This window comes from Mya arenaria, chromosome 15 (genome assembly GCF_026914265.1).
Source record: "Mya arenaria isolate MELC-2E11 chromosome 15, ASM2691426v1".
Classification (NCBI taxonomy): domain Eukaryota; kingdom Metazoa; phylum Mollusca; class Bivalvia; order Myida; family Myidae; genus Mya; species Mya arenaria.
In genome coordinates this window covers 48,860,523-48,882,208 of record NC_069136.1, presented here as the reverse complement: position 1 = coordinate 48,882,208, position 21,686 = coordinate 48,860,523, and the positions used below count along the sequence as shown (strand labels likewise).

The following is a 21,686-nucleotide window of genomic DNA, read 5'->3' as shown; positions in this document are numbered from 1 at the left end:
TAAGACGATTGTAACCATGTATTTAATAGCTGAAAACGCACAAATATTAAATGACTTGTGTGTCCTTAAAGATTAACTGTGATCAACTACTAAATCATAAGGTAGAAATAATTTGTTTTCTGCACCTTTTATTCAAATTAAACGCGGTATCCTTCATAAGAACCATTGTTTACGATATGTATATATCTTTTTCAGTAAATTAAAACAATTGAATCAATTGTGGTACATCTTATTTGGGAGTAAGATTGTATCTTTAAACGTTAGGCATATACAACATATCATAACATTTCAGTAGAAAACAATCCTTCGATACAGAACAGACATCAATTTCTTTTTTGTAATTGGTTTCGGATACAATTGAAAGGCTTGTAATATAATACTGAGACAAAAAGCGATTAAAAAACTTTTTTCGTGTTTGAGCATTTCTTGCAATTAACATGCAGTTAATCTGTTTATTAATAACACAAATAGCTAGGTATGTAAACGGATGCATGCGTACAATGATTATTTTTGTTTTAAATGGATAATATTTTATGCTTAAAAGCATTAGAATCTACCACTTCGAATTATCGAATAATTGTATAAGCATTGTCAAGTTTATACCTGGTATGATAAACTAGAAGTATATAAGGCACTATTACACATGATGCAAACGAAGCTAACAACATATATTAAAGTATGTAACGTTAGTCAATGTTTGATTACATGTTAGCGATACAATACTACTGTCAGTCTGGCGTCAATTATTTTACCCGACATTTGTTTAGTATTTAAACAAGGGATTGGTATATTCTATACAATGCTGTCTCTCTCTTGAACTTGATGACTTATTGCTATATTTCGGATCATCACTGATAGCAGCAACAGGTCTTTGCATATACATGACGTCATCCTTATCACGTGGTACATGACGTAATTCTTGCAGCTCTTCCCGATGTCGCAATTGTTTCTGTGAAGTTCTGTTTCTGTCGCATGCATCATTAGACGCTCTGTTGAGTTTGCTATATTTTCGTTTGTGCTGTTTTGAATTAATTTCATCAGGAAGTTCTACTGGTTCCTTCTCGATAACTTTATTTTTTCCGTCGAAACATCTAGAACAAATAATAATGAACAATTTGAAAGATATGCACCGTTTAAGGACATGCCTACTTTTGATTCAGAACAAGTCAAACTGAGCTTAATCTAGGTAACAGTGAGGTACAAGTATACATCATAATTTCAGTTGTTTTTGTTTGCACGTGTCGTTCGGTCCGTCGGTCGGTAGACAAAATCTTGTCCGATTGATAACTTGAGTAATCAGCTCTACAACTAGCCCTTGGTACGGAGGTTGGTCATGACCAGCAAATGAACCCCTATTGACTTTGAAGTCAGTAGGTTAAAGGTCACAGACGAGGTGATCTTGACACAAGCAACTTGCCCAATTGATTTCTTGAATACGATTAGGTATATGGTCCCCAGATTTGGTAGGGAGGTTGGTCATGTCCTTCAGATGACCCTTATTTATTTTGATTTTGGTCATGGTCTATAGATTCATATTGTACACCCCTATCAACAGCTGAAAGGTCAAGTTCACCAGAATGACCACAGTCGTGGACATCTTTCAAAACATATTTCTTATATTACAATGATTAATAAAAATGCTTGAAAGTTGCAAAGAAAATGGCCATGTTATAATTATTATAAATCTATTGGTTACCACGTTAATTGGCCTGTTAGCAGCTTTCTATTAAATTTGCACAGCCCAAATGAATAACTCTATATTATGCATTTAACTAATGGAAGACGCAAACATTTTTTACTGGATACTATAACCCATCAACTCCTATAATAACATTTAAAATCCGTCAATAACAATACCAAAAAATCTACTACTCGGAAGGGATGTGGGTCGTAACCTTAAATTTCATAGACATTCAATGCGAAATGACTAACTGCCTGCCATTAGGAGGGCAAAAATGTTTTTTTAAACTAACAGCTCAGGGGCGGTATTCATATAACTTCTAAAGTCATTTCTTAACTTAAGTCACTTTCCTAATTGTATTATCTCTTTAGTCATAAAAAATAAGATTAGAATTACATTATTTCTATTGACCTTATTGAAAAAAACAACATATTTTAATGTTAAAAACACATATACATTTATTTTCATTTGACTTTGAAAATTTTAAGAAATTTACCTAAGTTAGGAAATGACTTAAGAACATTTATGAATACTGCCCCTGGTCTTTGTAGGTATTTGTCCGTTTAAAATTGTCACGTAACGCCAACGCTCACTTGACTTTCGTGATAGTTCCTCCAGTAACCAACCAACAACTGTTCAAGTGTTCTAAGTCTTTATTGTTCAACGTTCTTTCTAAGTATAATAATCAGTATATAATACAGCATGACATTTAAGGTAATCCCACATCCTAACTGCCGTCCATTAAGGACCCAAGGCCGGTCTCCTTGCCGTGCCTAAACGCACTCTGTTTTCACATCCCAAGTCATCTCTTTTATACTAATTTGTACTAATTTGTTGTCTACCTATGACAGCTTTACAACCACAGGAATACACGTTTTTGTAATTAACATGACCATTTTGTACATTTGTACCAGGTCGGCTGTCAACCATCTTCATATTCAAATGACAATCAAATATGCCCTACATTACTAAACATACAGTATGTAGACACATATCCATTTAATTAAATCTTAATTATATCTTAAATATAACGTATTACGTCACATTCTATAGTAACTCTGCTACGTGACAAAATCGAATTATAGTATTCTTACCCGCACAAAATACAGATGCTCACTACCATACCACAAAGAGCAATTAAAAGACCAAGTCCAATACCGGACAATGCAATCTTGTATTTGTCCATCAAACTTAAAACCTTCTGGAAAAAAGAAAACATTATTTATAAGTTAACATTTTATTTATTTTCTTAAAATTTCAAACGTTTAAAGAAACGAAGTTTTAAATCAGATGTTAAATGTGATATTTGTGTAAGAGGTATCATTTTCACAAACATAACAGGTGGTAAAAATAAACTTTACCTTTTAGGAGTCATTCAACCCTACCACGTGCATACATTTAAAACAAATAAAAAGTGACGTAAATTATCGAGGAAGATCATTTAAATTGAATTTAAATGCAACAAAATGTGATAAAAAGCGAACCTCCCAAGAAGAAGCTGTGTCCTTTGTTCCGACGTCTGTATCCTTACGCAGCACTTCTGTTAACGGTAAAGTAGCAAATAGTCTCTCTAGTTCATCTTTAGACAAGGGCTTATCATCACACACGATGCCGACTCTCAAACTTCTGTAATTAACGCGAAGGACTTGATAAACAAGTCATTCATTAAAATCTTATTTTATTTAAACTAATCAATATTGTGTAAGATTTACTTTGTTTACTTTCATAAAGAGTATACAACACATTTCAACCTCGTTTCAGACACATCCGGTCGACCTTTTCCTAAAACAACTACTAACATCTTCTCAACAAGATCTTTCTACCTCCTTTCAAAACAACTATTAACAAATGGCAACAACATCTTTCGACTTCCCTGCAAAACACCTATTATCATCGTTTCATCAACATCCTAAGACCCCCCCCCCACCAAAAAAATAAAATAAAATAAAAATAAATAATATTAACAGAAAAAAACAAGTATTTATCTCTTTTCAGCAACATACTTAGACGTCCTCCCAAATAAACTATTAACATCGTTTTAACAACATACTTAGACGTCCTCCCAAAACAACTATTAACATCGTTTTAACAACATCCGTAGACATCCTCCCAAAACAACTATTAACATCGTTTTAACAACATCCGTAGACATCCTCCCAAAACAACTATTAACATCGTTTTAACAACATCCGTAGACGTCCTCCCAAATAAACTATTAACATCGTCTTAACAACATCCGTAGACGTCCTCCCAAATAAACTATTAACATCGTCTTAACAACATCCGTAGACGTCCTCCCAAATAAACTATTAACATCGTTTTAACAACATCCGTAGACGTCCTCCCAAATAAACTATTAACATCGTTTTAACAACATCCGTAGACGTCCTCCCAAATAAACTATTAACATCGTTTTAACAACATCCGTAGACATCCTCCCAAAACAACTATTAACATCGTTTTAACAACATCCGTAGACATCCTCCCAAAACAACTATTAACATCGTTTTAACAACATCCGTAGACGTCCTCCCAAATAAACTATTAACATCGTCTAAACAACATCCGTAGACGTCCTCCCAAATAAACTATAAACATCGTCTTAACAACATCCGTAGACGTCCTCCCAAATAAACTATTAACATCGTTTTAACAACATCCGTAGACGTCCTCCCAAATAAACTATTAACATCGTTTTAACAACATCCGTAGACATCCTCCCAAAACAACTATTAACATCGTTTTAACAACATCCGTAGACATCCTCCCAAAACAACTATTAACATCGTTTTAACAACATCCGTAGACGTCCTCCCAAATAAACTATTAACATCGTTTTAACAACATCCTTAGACGTCCTCCCAAATAAACCATTAACATCGTTTCAGCAACATACTTAGACGTCTTCCCAAATAAACTATTAACATCGTTTCAGCAACATACTTAGACGTCCTCCCAAATAAACTATTAACATCGTTTCAGCAACATACTTAGACGTCCTCCCAAATAAACTATTAACATCGTTTTATCAACATACTTAGACGTCCTCCCAAAACAATTATTAACATCCTTTTATCAACATACTTAGACGTCCTCCCAAAACAATTATTAACATCGTTTTACCAACATACTTAGACGTCCTCCCAAAACAATTATTAACATCATTTTATCAACATACTTAGACGTCCTCCCAAAACAACTATTAACATCGTTTTAACAACATACTTAGACGTCCTCCCAAAACAATTATTAACATCCTTTTATCAACATACTTAGACGTCCTCCCAAAACAATTATTAACATCCTTTTATCAACATACTTAGACGTCCTCCCAAAACAATTATTAACATCCTTTTATCAACATACTTAGACGTCCTCCCAAAACAATTATTAACATCCTTTTAACAACATACTTAGACGTCCTCCCAAAACAATTATTAGCATCGTTTTAACAACATTCTTAGACGTCCTCCCAAAACAACTATTAACATCATTTTATCAACAAACTTAGACGTCCTCCCAAAACAACTATTAACATCGTTTTAACAACATACTTAGACGTCCTCCCAAAACAATTATTAACATTGTTTTATCAACATACTTAGACGTCCTCCCAAAACAATTATTAACATCCTTTTAACAACATTCTTAGACGTCCTCCCAAAACAACTATTAACATCGTTTTATCAACATACTTAGACGTCCTCCCAAATTAACTATTAACATCGTTTTAACAACATTCTTAGACGTCCTCCCAAAACAACTATTAACATCGTTTCAGCAACATACTTAGACGTCCTCCCAAAACAATTATTAACATCCTTTTATCAACATACTTAGACGTCCTCCCAAAACAATTATTAACATCCTTTTAACAACATACTTAGACGTCCTCCCAAAACAATTATTAACATCGTTTTAACAACATTCTTAGACGTCCTCCCAAAACAACTATTAACATTATTTTATCAACATACTTAGACGTCCTCCCAAAACAACTATTAACATCGTTTTAACAACATACTTAGACGTCCTCCCAAAACAATTATTAACATCGTTTTATCAACATATTTAGACGTCCTCCCAAAACAATTATTAACATCGTTTTATCAACATACTTAGACGTCCTCCCAAATAAACTATTAACATCCTTTTAACAACATACTTAGACGTCCTCCCAAAACAACTATTAACATCGTTTTATCAACATACTTAGACGTCCTCCCAAATAAACTATTAACATCCTTTTAACAACATACTTAGACGTCCTCCCAAAACAATTATTAACATCCTTTTATCAACATACTTAGACGTCCTCCCAAAACAATTATTAACATCGTTTTAACAACATTCTTAGACGTCCTCCCAAATAGACTATTAACATCCTTTTATCAACATACTTAGACGTCCTCCCAAAACAATTATTAACATCCTTTTATCAACATACTTAGACGTCCTCCCAAATAAACTATTAACATCCTTTTAACAACATACTTAGACGTCCTCCCAAAACAACTATTAACATCCTTTTAACAACATACTTAGACGTCCTCCCAAATAAACTATTAACATCCTTTTAACAACATACTTAGACGTCCTCCCAAAACAATTATTAACATCCTTTTATCAACATACTTAGACGTCCTCCCAAAACAATTATTAACATCCTTTTATCAACATACTTAGACGTCCTCCCAAAACAATTATTAACATCGTTTTAACAACATACTTAGACGTCCTCCCAAAACAATTATTAACATCCTTTTATCAACATACTTAGACGTCCTCCCAAAACAATTATTAACATCCTTTTATCAACATACTTAGACGTCCTCCCAAAACAATTATTAACATCCTTTTATCAACATACTTAGACGTCCTCCCAAAACAATTATTAACATCCTTTTATCAACATACTTAGACGTCGTCCTCCCAAAACAATTATTAACATCGTTTTAACAACCTTCTTAAACCTCCTCTCCAAAACAACCATTAACATATTTTCAACAATAAAGAATGACTTCTTTCAACCCAAATTATCTCATTACAGATTAAAGACTTTTCAGCCAAATCAAAGAAACTTTTGCTATTTTTTAAGGACATGAAAACCATGACATACCCAGAATCTTCAGTGCGTTCAAGCGCCATCTGAACTGTACCACACTGCAAAACATTTGTCTTGTTCAATAAAAGAGGGTATGACGTTCTGATTTCTTCAATTTGTTCTTCCAGCAATGTGTTCTCAGATGAAACTGGATCGATGAAAAAAATAAACAAAAAAAACCTTATCGTGATATTGATTTTTTTTTTCGAGTTAAATAATGTCAATGAAAGTACCGAACCGTTATTTAACAACTATTCTTTCAAGCTGAGCAAACCGTCTTACATTGTTTAGAATACAACATCTGCATTATTACTAAGAGTTTATTTCTACATTGTCAAACACATAAATACATCAATATGTTGTTTTTTGTTGTTTACAATAACGTGAAATTATTCTGACCCAATTAAATAAAAATACAGTCGAACCTCGTTGGCTCGAACTCCCAGGGACCGGCGAAAATACCTCGAGCCTCGAAAAATTCGAGCCAAGCGGAAATGTTTACATTAAATTTAAAGAGACCGGTCGTTAACATCTAGTTCGAGCCAACAAGGAATACGAACCAAGCGAGTTCGAGCCAACGGGGTTAGACTGTAAGTGTATGCTAAATAAAGCAAGTGTAAGGAACTGAAATGGTAAATAACACTGCAGAATTCTCATTCTCTCTACCGGTCAAAGTATGTTACATCACTACTTAATATTTTGCCATTTTATAATGTTCATCCAGATCATCGCAGAATCAAATCAACTCTACAAGAATTTGAAAGCATAATTATAATGATATTTAATTTCTTTCCCCGCTTAATGAGTTATCTTCTAGTAAACAATAAATGCAACCGAACCTCTACTTTACCCGATCTACTTTTTGCAATCATGAACAAAGATACACCATCATTGAGAAGACGCACGCATGCTTGTCTTCCGATCAATTCAGACACATTATATGCCATGTTTTGAACAGTGTGCATATATCTGTGTTTTGTTGAGCTGAATGTGTATGTGTTAGCTAAGAATAAAGATACTGGCTCAATTTTCTTGAAACGCGTTTAGTCCCTTAATACAGGTTTAAGCTAAGCCTTTTTTCTAAAAATTGTGTAATAATTTCGTTTTAAAAACTTTCCAGACTATAAATAGAAATCATCTGTGTGACGACATATCATTTATAAAAATGTTTTTTTTAAGTATGGATTTGAGCTAATTAAAATTACGTCCTTTAGCCTAAGTTAAAGAAGTTTCGAGAAATAAGATACGGCCGTTTTATAATAGTCTTATAGTGGCGTCACCTTCATTTAAGATCTCAATATCAGTTTATATTTCTATATGCAGATATCGGTTTACTGCACTGACGGGAGGTCCTGCTTAACAGATGTTATAAAGTAGATAAACAAAACCAGTTAAACATATTTAATTCTCTTTAAAAGGAATAACTGCACTTTTCTTTAGAAATGCATTTGTTTTATATTTAATTTGATAGGCTAACACCTATACCTAATTTCGAAAAAGAAATTACAAACAAAGTTTTTTTTTTGTGGAGCCATGTTGCATAAAGCAATGCATTTCTTATGATCTTGTGTGTACGTGTGTCAATCTGGGAGAGTGAAAAAAGGTGTTATATACACCACGACACTGTTGTAGTTGTAGTTATTATGATGATGAAATTTAATTATATTGTGAAAACAGTTTCGCCTTTCCCTGTTTTTTAAAGAATCAAAGAAATTATTTTCATGTTTATATAGCCCGCACACACAATTTTGTTTTGGTCAGATTCCGACAGTCTTAACACAAAGTGAAATGAATGAAGCATTACCGTACTCGAGGCACCAGAAGCTTCCAGGGGCGTTGCTACACACGCGAGAATCATTGCAAGGCAAGGCCAAACATTCGTCTATGTCTTTCTCACATCTATCACCTTCCCAACCAAGATGGCATAAACATTTCATCTCTTCTTCGGAAAATCTTCGATCAAGTATTCCGCCATGAAGACATACATTACCATTGCATTGCTTTTCAGTACAAAGGGGTCCTATAGACTTTTCAACTATCCGGTTTGCAATAATTTCACAATGTCTCCCTGTATATCCCGGATCACATACGCATGTGTACCCATTTATCCCATCGTGACATAGACTGAAATATGAGCAAGGATGGTGCGCACATTCATTTATATTATGATTGCAATTTCTACCGTCAAATCCGGAGGGGCACAAACACGTGTAATTATTTACAAGATTGATGCATGTGCCGTTGTACATACAGGGTGAAGATTGGCACACATCTACTTCTTTCTCACAATGCTCTCCGTAATAACCTGGTATACAAATGCAACTATAACTGAACATATCATCTAAACATGAACCATTATTATGACAAGGGTTAGATTCGCATTCGTCTGTGTCGTTTTCACAGTTGACCCCAGAATATCCCAGTATACATGTGCACGTGTAATTATTTATTCCGTCGATACAAGTACCGTTATGTCCACAGGGGTTAGATTCGCATTCGTCTGTGTTGTTTTCACAGTTGAGTCCTGAATATCCTGGGATACATGTGCACGTGTAATTATTCATTCCGTCCATACAAGTACCGTTATGTTCACAAGGATTTGATTCACATTCGTCTGTGTCATTTTCACAGTTGAGTCCTGAATATCCCGGGATACATGTGCACGTGTAATTATTCATTCCGTCCATACAAGTACCGTTATGTTCACAAGGGTTAGATTCGCATTCGTCTGTGTTGTTTTCACAGTTGAGTCCTGAATATCCCGGGATACATGTGCACGTGTAATTATTCATTCCGTCGATACAAGTACCGTTATGTTCACAAGGATTAGATTCGCATTCGTCTGTGTTGTTTTCACAGTTGAGTCCTGAATATCCCGGGATACACGTGCACGTGTAATTATTCATTCCGTCGATACAAGTACCGTTATGTTCACAAGGGTTAGATTCGCATTCGTCTGTGTTGTTTTCACAGTTGAGTCCTGAATATCCCGGGATACATGTGCACGTGTAATTATTCATTCCGTCCATACAAGTACCGTTATGTTCACAAGGTTTAGATTCGCATTCGTCTGTGTTGTTTTCACAGTTGAGTCCTGTATAACCTGGGATACATGTGCACGTGTAATTATTCATTCCGTCGATACAAGTACCGTTATGTTCACAGGGGTAAGATTCGCATTCGTCTGTGTTGTTTTCACAGTTAAGTCCTGAATATCCCGGTTTACATGTGCACGTGTAATTATTCATTCCGTCGATACAAGTTCCGTTACGTTCACAAGGATTAGATTCACATTCGTCTGTGTTGTTTTCACAGTTGAGTCCTGAATATCCTGGGATACATGTGCACGTGTAATTATTCATTCCGTCGATACATGTTCCGTTATGTTCACAAGGATTAGATTCGCATTCGTCAGTGTTGTTTTCACAGTTGAGTCCTGAATATCCCGGTATACATGTGCACGTGTAATTATTCATTCCGTCGATACAAGTACCGTTATGTTCACAAGGGTTAGATTCGCATTCGTCTGTGTCGTTTTCACAGTTGAGTCCTGAATATCCCGGTATACATGTGCACGTGTAATTATTCATTCCGTCGATACAAGTACCGTTATGTTCACAAGGTTTAGATTGACATTCGTCTGTGATGTTTGCACAGTTTAGTCCTGAATATCCCGGTATACATGTGCACGTGTAATTATTCATTCCGTCCATACAAGTACCGTTATGATCACAAGGGTTAGATTCGCATTCGTCTGTGTCGTTTTCACAGTTGAGTCCTGAATATCCCGGGATACATGTGCACGTGTATTTATTCATTTCGTCGATACAAGTACCGTTATGTTCACAAGGGTTAAATTCGCATTCGTCTGTGTTGTTTTCACAGTTGAGTCCTGAATATCCCGGTATACATGTGCACGTGTAATTATTCATTCCGTCGATACAAGTACCGTTATGTTCACAAGGGTTAGATTCGCATTCGTCTGTGTCGTTTTCACAGTTGAGTCCTGAATATCCCGGTATACATGTGCACGTGTAATTATTCATTCCGTCGATACAAGTACCGTTATGTTCACAAGGGTTAGATTCGCATTCGTCTGTGTTGTTTTCACAGTTGAGTCCTGAATATCCCGGGATACATGTGCACGTGTAATTATTCATTCCGTCGATACAAGTACCGTTATGTTCACAAGGGTTAGATTCGCATTCGTCTGTGTCGTTTTCACAGTTGAGTCCTGAATATCCCGGTATACATGTACACGTGTAATTATTCATTCCGTCGATACAAGTACCGTTATGTTCACAAGGGTTAGATTCGCATTCGTCTGTGTCGTTTTCACAGTTGAGTCCTGAATATCCCGGTATACATGTGCACGTGTAATTATTCATTCCGTCGATACAAGTACCGTTATGTTCACAAGGGTTAGATTCGCATTCGTGTGTGTCGTTTTCACAGTTGAGTCCTGAATATCCCGGGATACATGTGCACGTGTAATTATTCATTCCGTCGATACAAGTACCGTTATGTTCACAAGGGTTAGATTCGCATTCGTCTGTGTCGTTTGCACAGTTGAGTCCTGAATAACCCGGTATACACGTGCACGTGTAATTATTCATTCCGTCGATACAAGTACCGTTATGTTCACAAGGATTAGATTCACATTCGTCTGTGTTGTTTTCACAGTTGAGCCCTGAATATCCCGGTATACAGCTGCACGTGTAATTATTTATTCCGTCAATACAAGTACCGTTATGTTCACAAGGATTAGATTCGCATTCGTCTGTGTTGTTTTTACAGTTGAGTCCTGAATAACCCGGTATACAGCTGCACGTGTAATTATTCATTCCGTCGATACAAGTACCGTTATGTTCACAAGGGTTAGATTCGCATTCGTCTGTGTCGTTTTCACAGTTGAGTCCTGAATATCCCGGGATACACGTGCACGTGTAATTATTCATTCCGTCGATACAAGTACCGTTATGTTCACAAGGGTTAGATTCGCATTCGTCTGTGTCGTTTTCACAGTTGAGTCCTGAATATCCCGGGATACATGTGCACGTGTAATTATTCATTCCGTCGATACAAGTACCGTTATGTTCACAAGGGTTAGATTCGCATTCGTCTGTGTCGTTTTCACAGTTGAGTCCTGAATATCCCGGGATACATGTGCACGTGTAATTATTCATTCCGTCCATACAAGTACCGTTATGTTCACAAGGGTTAGATTCGCATTCGTCTGTGTCGTTTTCACAGTTGAGTCCTGAATATCCCGGGATACACGTGCACGTGTAATTATTCATTCCGTCGATACAAGTACCGTTATGTTCACAAGGGTTAGATTCGCATTCGTCTGTGTTGTTTTCACAGTTGAGTCCTGAATATCCCGGGATACATGTGCACGTGTAATTATTCATTCCGTCGATACAAGTACCGTTATGTTCACAAGGGTTAGATTCGCATTCGTCTGTGTCGTTTTCACAGTTGAGTCCTGAATATCCCGGGGTACACGTGCACGTGTAATTATTTATTTCGTCCATACAAGTACCGTTATGTTCACAAGGATTCAGTTCACATTCGTCTGTGTCGTTTTCACAGTTGTGTCCTGAATATCCCGGGATACACGTGCACGTGTAATTATTCATTCCGTCCATACAAGTACCGTTATGTTCACAAGGGTTAGATTCGCATTCGTCTGTGTTGTTTTCACAGTTGAGTCCTGAATATCCCGGGATACATGTGCACGTGTAATTATTCATTCCGTCCATACAAGTACCGTTATGTTCACAAGGGTTAGATTCGCATTCGTCTGTGTCGTTTTCACAGTTTAGTCCTGAATACCCCGGTATACATGTGCACGTGTAATTATTCATTCCGTCGATACAAGTACCGTTATGTTCACAAGGATTAGATTCGCATTCGTCTGTGTCGTTTTCACAGTTGAGTCCTGAATATCCCGGTATACATGTGCACGTGTAATTATTCATTCCGTCGATACAAGTACCGTTATGTTCACAAGGATTAGATTCGCATTCGTCTGTGTCGTTTTCACAGTTTAGTCCTGAATAACCCGGTATACATGTGCACGTGTAGTTATTCATTCCGTCCATACAAGTACCGTTATGTTCACAAGGGTTAGATTCGCATTCGTCTGTGTCGTTTTCACAGTTTAGTCCTGAATACCCCGGTATACATGTGCACGTGTAATTATTCATTCCGTCGTTACAAGTACCGTTATGTTCACAAGGATTAGATTCGCATTCGTCTGTGTTGTTTTCACATTTGAGTCCTGAATATCCCGGTATACATGTACACGTGTAATTATTCATTCCGTCGATACAAGTACCGTTATGTTCACAAGGATTAGATTCGCATTCGTCTGTGTCGTTTTCACAGTTGAGTCCTGAATATCCCGGTATACATGTGCACGTGTAATTATTCATTCCGTCGATACAAGTACCGTTATGTTCACAAGGGTTAGATTCGCATTCGTCTGTGTCGTTTTCACAGTTGAGTCCTGAATATCCCGGGATACATGTGCACGTGTAATTATTCATTCCGTCGATACAAGTACCGTTATGTTTACAAGGGTTAGATTCGCATTCGTCTGTGTCGTTTTCACAGTTGAGTCCTGAATATCCTGGGATACACGTGCACGTGTAATTATTCATTCCGTCCATACAAGTACCGTTATGTTCACAAGGGTTAGATTCGCATTCGTCTGTGTTGTTTTCACAGTTTAGTCCTGAATACCCCGGTATGCATGTGCACGTGTAATTATTCATTCCGTCCATACAAGTACCGTTGTGATCACAAGGATTAGATTCGCATTCGTCTGTGTCGTTTTCACAGTTTAGTCCTGAATATCCCGGTATACATGTGCACGTGTAATTATTCATTCCGTCCATACAAGTACCGTTATGTTCACAAGGGTTAGATTCGCATTCGTCTGTGTCGTTTTCACAGTTTAGTCCTGAATATCCCGGTATACATGTGCACGTGTAATTATTCATTCCGTCGTTACAAGTACCGTTATGTTCACAAGGATTAGATTCGCATTCGTCTGTGTCGTTTTCACAGTTGAGTCCTGAATATCCCGGTATACATGTGCACGTGTAATTATTCATTCCGTCCATACAAGTACCGTTATGTTCACAAGGGTTAGATTCGCATTCGTCTGTGTCGTTTTCACAGTTTAGTCCTGAATACCCCGGTATACATGTGCACGTGTAATTATTCATTCCGTCCATACAAGTACCGTTATGTTCACAAGGGTTAGATTCGCATTCGTCTGTGTCGTTTTCACAGTTGAGTCCTGAATATCCCGGTATACATGTGCACGTGTAATTATTCATTCCGTCGATACAAGTACCGTTATGTTCACAAGGGTTAGATTCGCATTCGTCTGTGTCGTTTTCACAGTTGAGTCCTGAATATCCCGGGATACATGTGCACGTGTAATTATTCATTCCGTCGATACAAGTACCGTTATGTTCACAAGGGTTAGATTCGCATTCGTCTGTGTTGTTTTCACAGTTTAGTCCTGAATATCCCGGTATACACATATCACATATGGGTCCTGTGTTATGTACTGTACATTGACAAATTGCTTCTGTTTTTGTATTAACACATTGCCCACCGTTCATGCAAGTATTTGTTTCCAAAAACAAGCAATACGGTATCTTTACATTGCATTTTCTTCCAGCATATCCGGTGTGACACGTGCATTTCCCGTCGCCTTCACATACCCCATGATCACATGAGTATGCTGGTGCGGGATGAGACAGGTGTTCTGTGATAACAAAACATATTGTATGTTAGTTTGATATTATCATAATGGAAAAGATTTCGGTCCATTTTTTAAAAATATTTGTTTAGGCTTTTCTGGCTCATTTAAAGACATGGAAACGTATATCCTGAAGGGAAACAAAACTACATTACAATATATAAAAAATTGTTTAAAGAATTAAGATAGCATCGTCTTATTCTTCACGCGTTTATGCAATCCAAAAGTGCTGCGGCGATAGTTTTTTTCAAGGTACTGCAAGCTTTTCATATTTTATAAACCCATGAAAAGAGAAGATATTCTAAAATCAACATCAATATATGTTGAGTTTTTGATTTTGTTTGTGAGAAAAAGAAAAGAAAGGTTTTTAATTTAAGAAGACATCAAACATACTTTCCCATTTACAGTTTGATACTGGACTGATCGCCACATTTATTTATATAACAGAATATATTTGATATTGTATCATAAATGCTGTCGAGACTGCTTTACTATGAGTATAAGTGCATTTGTATACACACATATCATAGGCAAATCCACAATACATGTATTATTATACCATTCTTGCATCCGCTGGACTCATTTTGGCAGTCAGGCTTGCACCGATACTGTTGTTGAAGAGTGGTGTTTGTTAACCATACCATCAAGTGAACCGTAACACTGTGAACATGAATTTATAAGTAATATGTACTCTTGTAAAGTTTTGAGTAACACGTTGTATGGTAGTTGAGTCTAAATGGGCATAAGCTGATGCATTTTTATTAATTTTGGTGCATTAGCATACTTCACTTATTTGACTTCAATGATAAAAAAAATTCGATTTATGAACAGATAAAAATATTAGCGATATTTTGGCGCTTTTGAAGTGGAGAATTTGTGGGCACGCAGCTATTGAATAAAAAAGGCTTATATTTTTTTATATAAACAAATCGTATGTTTTTGTTTTGTTTTGAACGTCAAGTGAGTTTAAATTTGAATCAATCTAGATCGTGCCCCTTTGACATTTAACAAGTTATCTTCCTTTGTAATCGATTGTGTACCAGTTCTTGTGAGAGCCGTGAATTATTGGAGCCCATCTCGTTTTCCTTACCCTGTTGGCCAATAAGAACTACTTCCTTTAATGTAATCATAACTTATCAATTATGATTGTTGTATGTCAATATCTGTCTGAATCAATATGTAACCTCCTGTGTCAAGGTAGAATGCGAGGATAGTCATCACCCCTCAACACATTCGGAACTCCTTGGCCATTTTTAATCGAAAACAACCTCGGATGCATGCCGGTACATCAGTAGAAGTAGTTCGTAAATGTTTGAATTATATAATTAATTAAATGTAGGGCTTTAGCTTGTATTTATTGATCTAAGTTTAAATTAATTGCCAGTGAAGTGTATTGTTGCAAATTAATTAAGATTCCCAAGAGTCAAGTCATTAAGTTTAACTTCTAAATTAATATACTACGCGATCTACTTTTAAGCAGCGGACTTAAACATACCGATTTCTGAGTATGTAAACCATCCAAATACATCCGAGGTTGTGTTCTAGAAAAATGGCCGAAGAGTATCAAATGCCCTCAACATTATAACGCTAGTATATTACTAATTGCATGTTTATAGGGTTATAATTTAAAACGGTTTGAAAACATTCTCTTTAAAAAATTATCAGTATTTACAGATTGCATTCATAAGGTTCACCTGTGCATGAACATAAATATTAAACAAAGTAAGTATGGGAAAATTATCGCTGATAACTGGGTACATATTCGCTAACATCTTGAGCTCAAAACTTAACAAATTTTATTGTAATGTAAAACGCTCTTATGAAGGCATGTACACATGTACTTTAATGTTTATATATGTAAAAAATAACACTTCCCACAAATATTTACGCAATTCTTGAAAACATTCTTGAAAACAAAAATTAAATATATTTTGTAACATTTGAAAACATGTTTTGCTATCATTGACTCAGTGAATACAAGCCTAAAAACATTTACATGTAGTCTTTTACTTTGTGTTCGGCTCATTTTACTATGTATGTATACTTACTATATAATTATCAGCATAGAAATGATTCAAGTAAATATTTTTTAAATGCTCAAAACATTATTAAGAGAGCATTTTACTTTTCACGTTTTGCCAATTCAGAATACATCTTTCTTACACTGTTTAAAAAGCAAGTGAAAATGCTTTAATAATATACTATCAGACAAGAAGAATACGTTCTTCGGCAGCTACCGAAAATACCAGAAATGTTCACGAGTATGTACAGTTGGTTAAATGTTTGCTAGTTATCATGTGTAAGGCATTTTCGCTGATGGCTATCTGACTATGGGGTTTGCCAGTAAGCATTATGTAAGACATGTTCACTGATGGCTCTTTGGTTATGGGTTTGACAGTAAGCATTATGTAAAACATGTTCACTGATGGCTCTTTGGTAAAGGGTTTGCCAGTAAGCATTATGTAAGACATGTTCACTGATGGCTCTTTGTTTATGGGTTAGGCAGTAAGCATAATGTGAGACATGTTCACTGATGGCTCTTTGGTCAAGGATTTGCCAGTAAGCATTATGTAAGACATGTTCACTGATGGCTCTTTGGTTATGGGTTTGGCAGTAAGCATTATGTAAGACATGTTCACTGATGGCTCTTTGGTTATGGGTTTGGCAGTAAGCATTATGTAAGACATGTTCACTGGTGGCTCTTTGGTTATGGGTTTTGCAGTAAGCATGATGTAAAACATGTTCACTGATGGCTCTTTGGTTATGGGTTTGGCAGTAAGCATTATGTAAGACATGTTCACTGATGGCTCTTTGGTTATGGGTTTGGCAGTAAGCATTATGTAAGACATGTTCACTGATGGCTCTTTGGTTATGGGTTTGGCAGTAAGCATTATGTAAGACATGTTCACTGATGGCTCTTTGGTTAGGGCTTGCCAGTTAGCACAATGTAAGACATGTTCACTGGTGGCTCTTTGGTTATGGGTTTGGCAGTAAGCATTATGTAAGACATGTTCACTGATGGCTCTTTGGTTATGGGTTTGGCAGTAAGCATTATGTAAGACATGTTCACTGGTGGCTCTTTGGTTATGGGTTTGGCAGTAAGCATTTTGTAAGAAATGTTCACTGATGGCTCTTTGGTTATGGGTTTTGCAGTAAGCATGATGTAAAACATGTTCACTGATGGCTCTTTGGTAAAGGGTTTGCCAGTAAGCATTATGTAAGACATGTTCACTGATGGCTCTTTGGTTATGGGTTTTGCAGTAAGCATTATGTAAGACATTGTCACTGATGGCACTTTGTTTATCGGAATGACAGGAAGCGTAATGTAAGACATTGTCACCAATGGCTCTTTAAATGTAAAAGAAAAATAACACAATGTTGCCTGACATTCCAGTTCGTGTTGTTTGAATAAGTTGGCCATCTTTTATATGTTTGTGCATTATGTAGATTTTATGTTTGATAGTATGTTAAACGAATTAGTTGAAGTTTATAATTAATAAGTATGAACTAATTACTATAACGAAGATATCAACGTGTTAAAGAGATTGTTGCCTCTGTTGATATGCCTTTGAATGACCTACGAGCATTTACAACAATTTTAACAGATCTACTCGATCAAAGCGTCTACCTGATGTGTGAGATTGAAATCTTAGGTGAAAAAGACATAACTCTCGCGCTTTGCCATGTTAAATCGGGGCTCAGTCGGGTTTGGCTCGTAATCAACTTGTGTTCCTTATCAGCAAATATGGTTATTGGAAACAACTGGTTTGGTCCATTGGTAATGTTCATCTTCCAACTGCGATAATACTCCTGGAAACCACAACATCTATAAATATTTTTTATAAAAGTTAGTCAAATTACCTGAATTGCTTTATGACGATACCATGAGAGCACATAATGTGAATCAATATGATTTTTTTTGTCTGATTTCAGTACATTCATCATCCAAGCGGTGTAAGATTTTGTCGAACGTAGCTGAGCATCAAAATTATTGCAAAAAACGATCTACTCTCACAGTCGCATTGGCCAGTTTTAAAGCGTATTCGACAGGACTAAGGAGTAAGGTTGCAGTAAATTAAAGTGACATACTTTCTATGATATACCTGTAGTGTATATAATTATTTTCTTTATTAACTTGATCCTTTTATTATATTTTTTTTATTAAGTGTTACTTATTGAACATTTATTGAGCATAGGTAAAGTCTGATCAGAAAATTATTTTAACACCATCATGAGAGCACTTTCTGTTAAGGAAGACAGACAACACGGACAGACAGGCAGATCGACAAACATTTGCACAATGTATACTGTCAACAACACATATGCTTATAATAATTCAAGTCAACGTGTATATGAAAAGTAACAAAGAAAACAAATCAAATTAGTTATTGAATGACTTTTTAAAAACTCCTCGATTGTCATTAGCCCAAACAAAAATTCAAACACCAAATATGTTACCTTATAATACGCTAGTTTAACAAGTTAGCTTTGGTGGAAAATTGACTGAATTATACTCCCTGAAACATTTAGGCGCATTCGTTAGAATCGATCTACGTACACATTTCTGAACAGAAAATTTAAAAATACTCGATTTTTATAGGCATACACAAAAATACAAACAACAAATAAATAACATAAATAGCTTAGATGTGCTTACATATTGAACATCTAATTCATCTATAAATGTATTGTTGTCATCAATGATGTTCTTGCCATCAGTCAGAGTGCCAAAGCAGTTTCTAAGCTTGTTCGCAGAAATATTATTTCGGTTTTCGATGAAGCTAAAAACCTTTTCTCTAACCAAACTGAAAAATAAAATAAATGCAAATGTTGTGACAAGTATGCGATTAATCGCATCTAGTCCAAGTATGCGATTAATCGCATCTAGACTAATTAAAACCCACAGTAAACTCATGTTCCGATGATTGTTCCAAGCCGGTTATCCTATCATTTATCGATGAAGCTAAGTAGGTCATGTGTGGACAGTTTTTGGTGTTTGTTTGCTTATGTCTCTTGTTCTATGTCGTCTAGGCCTCTCATGCCTCTTAATATGGTATATATTTGAGTTTTGGACTAGTAGGCTTGTCCCTGTAGTTTTTATTGTATACTTGGTATGCAGTGTTTACGATAGACATACAAGTTTACAAGTTTATTGGTACATTTAGCACATAAATATATGTGATATAAGGTTATACAACAGTATACAAATAACTACAATAACCAGGCTGTGGGTTGTTACTATCAGAGGAAAGAAATAATGTGGAAAAGTGGTTACACATATATCAAAAGGAAAATACATCCTTCTATGATTATCTAACAGTTTATGTGTTTGAAATGCCGGGTGGGTTTTAAAGATGATTCATTATAATAGCTAAAATATTGCCCAATTGACGAAGAGTGTGTTCATTGTTTCCATTCATAAGAGATTTGAAACTAAGTCAATTTGTGTTTCTGTGGAATCGCTCTGGAATTTGTTTTTCGTAAATGATTAAAAACACTACATTTAAATAAGTAATGAAATTCGTCTCCGATCTCTCCTGAATTAAAACATTGCAAATGTTATCATTACGTTGGACATTAGCCCATCTGAGTTATTCAATAGGAAGATGATTGTTACACATTCTAAAATAAACTAATTGTTGTAAAAGATAGGGTGACAATTTATCACATTCGGAGCTCCTCGGCCATTTTATCGAAAACAACCTCGGATGTATGCAGGTACATCTGCTGAAGTAGTTCGTAAAATTTTGAATTATATCATTAGTTAAATGTAGTGTTTTAGAGTTGTATTTATTGATCTAAGTTTAAATTTATTGTCATTGAATTGTATTATAGCAAACATAATGAAGAATCCGAAGAGCTAAGTCACAAAGTTTAACTGCTAAATAAAATTACTACGCGATCTACTTGCAGCGGACTTAAACGTACCACTTTTTGAGTGTGTAAACCGTCCAAATACATCCGAGGTTGTTTTCGATAAAATGGCCGAGGAGTTCCGAATGAATTTATCAAAATAATGTTCATATGTATGTTCATGTTTGTACATACGGTAATTAAGACATTTACTGGAATCAAAGACATTGCTATGACATATTTGCGAGTACTGATTTTGAAGACTTTTTATTTTATTTAAAGCTGCATTCTCACAGATTAAACGTTTTGACATTTATTTTTTATTTTTTTATAATTCGAGGCAATTTATGCGATAATGCATGAAAACCTTGTGGTAAAAGACTGCTGATTAAAAATCAGATCGCAGATTTCATAATTAATTTCAAAAAATGATGTTTAATGCATTTTTCTCAAACCGTTAGTGACGCTTTTAGCCATAAACCATTAATTTTCGAACGGAAATATAAATATCTAAAATCTGATTGTTTGTCAGCAGTCTTGTATCACTGTTTTGCAAATATTTTCGCAAAGATGGCTCATTCAAAGAAAAAAAAATAAAAAAAGGTTGTCAAAACGGTAAATCTGTGAGAGTGCAGCTTTAACAATATATCTCTAGAACCACATGAATGAATACTGATACTGGAAAACAGATCCGCTGAAGGTACAAAGCACATTGGAGATAAACTCAGTTTTCAGAAATTCAAATAATGATGGCCAATGGCCAATAAGATATTTACATTAAAAAGTGGCTTAATGTATCATATGTAAGTACGTGATTTTTGGATGCATGGCTATACCATGTTATTTTATATCGCCTAGATATATTTTCTGTCGAACGAGTATGTATGCAAATTATGCCGAAATAAAACTTATAACAACCAAACAAATTTGGTATTTAAATAATGCAAACTAAGTCATTTCACCTCCGATATTAGGACGAAATTCAATAAAACTGCGATCGCTCGAGGACACCGGGTCCGAGCTTAAACTTCGAGTGAACCATTGTGTCGAACGACCAAAATTTCCATTTTATTCTATGTCTTATAATGTTTTCTTCAAAATTTGAAGTCGTCATACCGATTGTTTACATCGGCACCAATTTTGTATTGGGTTGTGGAAATCGCTCATATGCTTAAAAGCTACTAAGAATTCTTAAGGTGAAAATGTTAAAAAAAAACAATAAATGAATAAATAGCAAAGTTTATTTTTACAAAAAACAACAACAA

General features: G+C 35.6%; 1 protein-coding gene across 1 annotated transcript; it reads right to left on the bottom strand.

Annotated features, from left to right (window-relative positions):
- Positions 1-763: 763 nt before the first annotated feature.
- On the bottom strand, positions 764-14,347 carry LOC128219444 (neurogenic locus Notch protein-like). Its single transcript, XM_052927253.1, has 5 exons — positions 8,590-14,347; positions 6,801-6,933; positions 3,166-3,307; positions 2,776-2,882; positions 764-1,091 (listed from the first exon to the last, which is right to left on the bottom strand). Exons 1-5 carry the CDS (start codon positions 14,345-14,347, stop codon positions 764-766), a joined length of 6,468 nt encoding a protein of 2,155 aa, XP_052783213.1.
- Positions 14,348-21,686: the final 7,339 nt, after the last annotated feature.